The 1,194-nt window shown below is 56.2% G+C and overlaps 1 protein-coding gene across 1 annotated transcript; it reads left to right on the top strand.

Moving 5' to 3' along the window:
- Window positions 1-478: 478 nt before the first annotated feature.
- TraAM80_07115 (receptor-type adenylate cyclase) lies at window positions 479-901 on the top strand (the record flags this gene model as incomplete). The annotated part of the gene is made up of 1 exon (XM_029383925.1): window positions 479-901. One exon carries the CDS (start codon window positions 479-481, stop codon window positions 899-901), a length of 423 nt encoding a protein of 140 aa, XP_029236230.1.
- Between the last annotated feature and the right edge of the window lie 293 nt (window positions 902-1,194).

Here is a 1,194-nt window from a genome sequence, read left to right as displayed (position 1 = left end):
TTAACTAGAGCACTCACTGTCACACAGCGCACATACTTTCCATGTACCAATAAAGGAGAATGAACGCTTCTCTGTAGCTTTGTATCTCAATGTTCACTTACCCAGATGTTTGGCCTTTATTGCTGGCGTCGCATTTCTGCGCCCCGAATGCGTTAACAGCCGCACATGTGGCCATATGCCCTCACCGGCGCTCACTCCTCCCTTTTTATGATTTTTGTGCATTGTGTCCGCCGTTGTCTCTCCCTTTTTCTTTGCCGTAGGAATTCACAGGCGACACAGCAGGACAGTCGCAAGGCACCAGATATGGCGGTACGTTGGGGGCGGGGAAGCGGCCGTGCGCGGTTGGGATTGCGGCCCTCTGCTGCGCCGTCGCGCCTTGCTGTTTGCCCCGCACACTGCAGCTTCCAAATCCGCAGTTTCCAAGACCCATGTGAAGATGCTACTGATAAGGGGGTCGGATATCGCCGTACCCAAGCCTATGGTTACCGCTTTTTGCACCGGCGTAAATGTCTCGCTGTGGGCACGCAACTCTGCTGCTGAGGAGGACGTTTATGCTGAAGTTTTTAGAAGGGAGGTGAAAATGAGCGAATTTGATACTGTCCTGGAGGAAGTGATGCAGAAGGAAAAAAGTATTGTCGCTCTTCTGACTCAGTTCGGCGATACGTACTTGAGGGCTGTGCTGCCGTTATTGCGTCGTTTTGATCTCGTTGCTTTTGCCCCGCTCACAGCGCCGAGTGCGGTGCGTGGGTGGAACCCCAACGTGTACTTTTTGCGTGTTGATCCCGTGGCGGAGCTGCTGGCACTTGTCCGTTACGCCGTGACTGAGCTGCGTGTGCTTCGGCTAGGCTTCATGTACGTGCGGGGCGTCTTTTTTGGCCACAGGGAGTGCGAGCAGGCATAGCGTGTGATGTTGGAGATGGGCTGCGAGGTGAGCGGCGTCTTCACCGTGGGTAGCGATGTAGGAGGTGAGGCCGGCTCGAAGGAGTTCGATGCTGCGTGGGAGCGGTTTGCTGCGACTCTGCAGCAGGCTGTGATGGTGTTTGGCTCGACGACACGAGACACCTCGAAGTTCATCAGGAGGATGCTGATGGACGGCCGCCCCGCCGGTGCGTACCTGCTGGCTCCCTCGGCGGTGCAGAGCGCTGTTGTGGAGACTTGGCGTGCTGTCGTGGCTGATGGTGGTGCGAAGTTTGT

The sequence above is a fragment of the Trypanosoma rangeli genome, assembly GCF_003719475.1.
Source record: "Trypanosoma rangeli strain AM80 chromosome Unknown Tra_15.4_contig_00284, whole genome shotgun sequence".
NCBI classification, from domain to species: Eukaryota; Euglenozoa; class Kinetoplastea; order Trypanosomatida; family Trypanosomatidae; genus Trypanosoma; species Trypanosoma rangeli.
The sequence above is the reverse complement of the archived record's forward strand: the minus strand, read 5'-3'. Positions and strand labels throughout refer to the sequence as shown.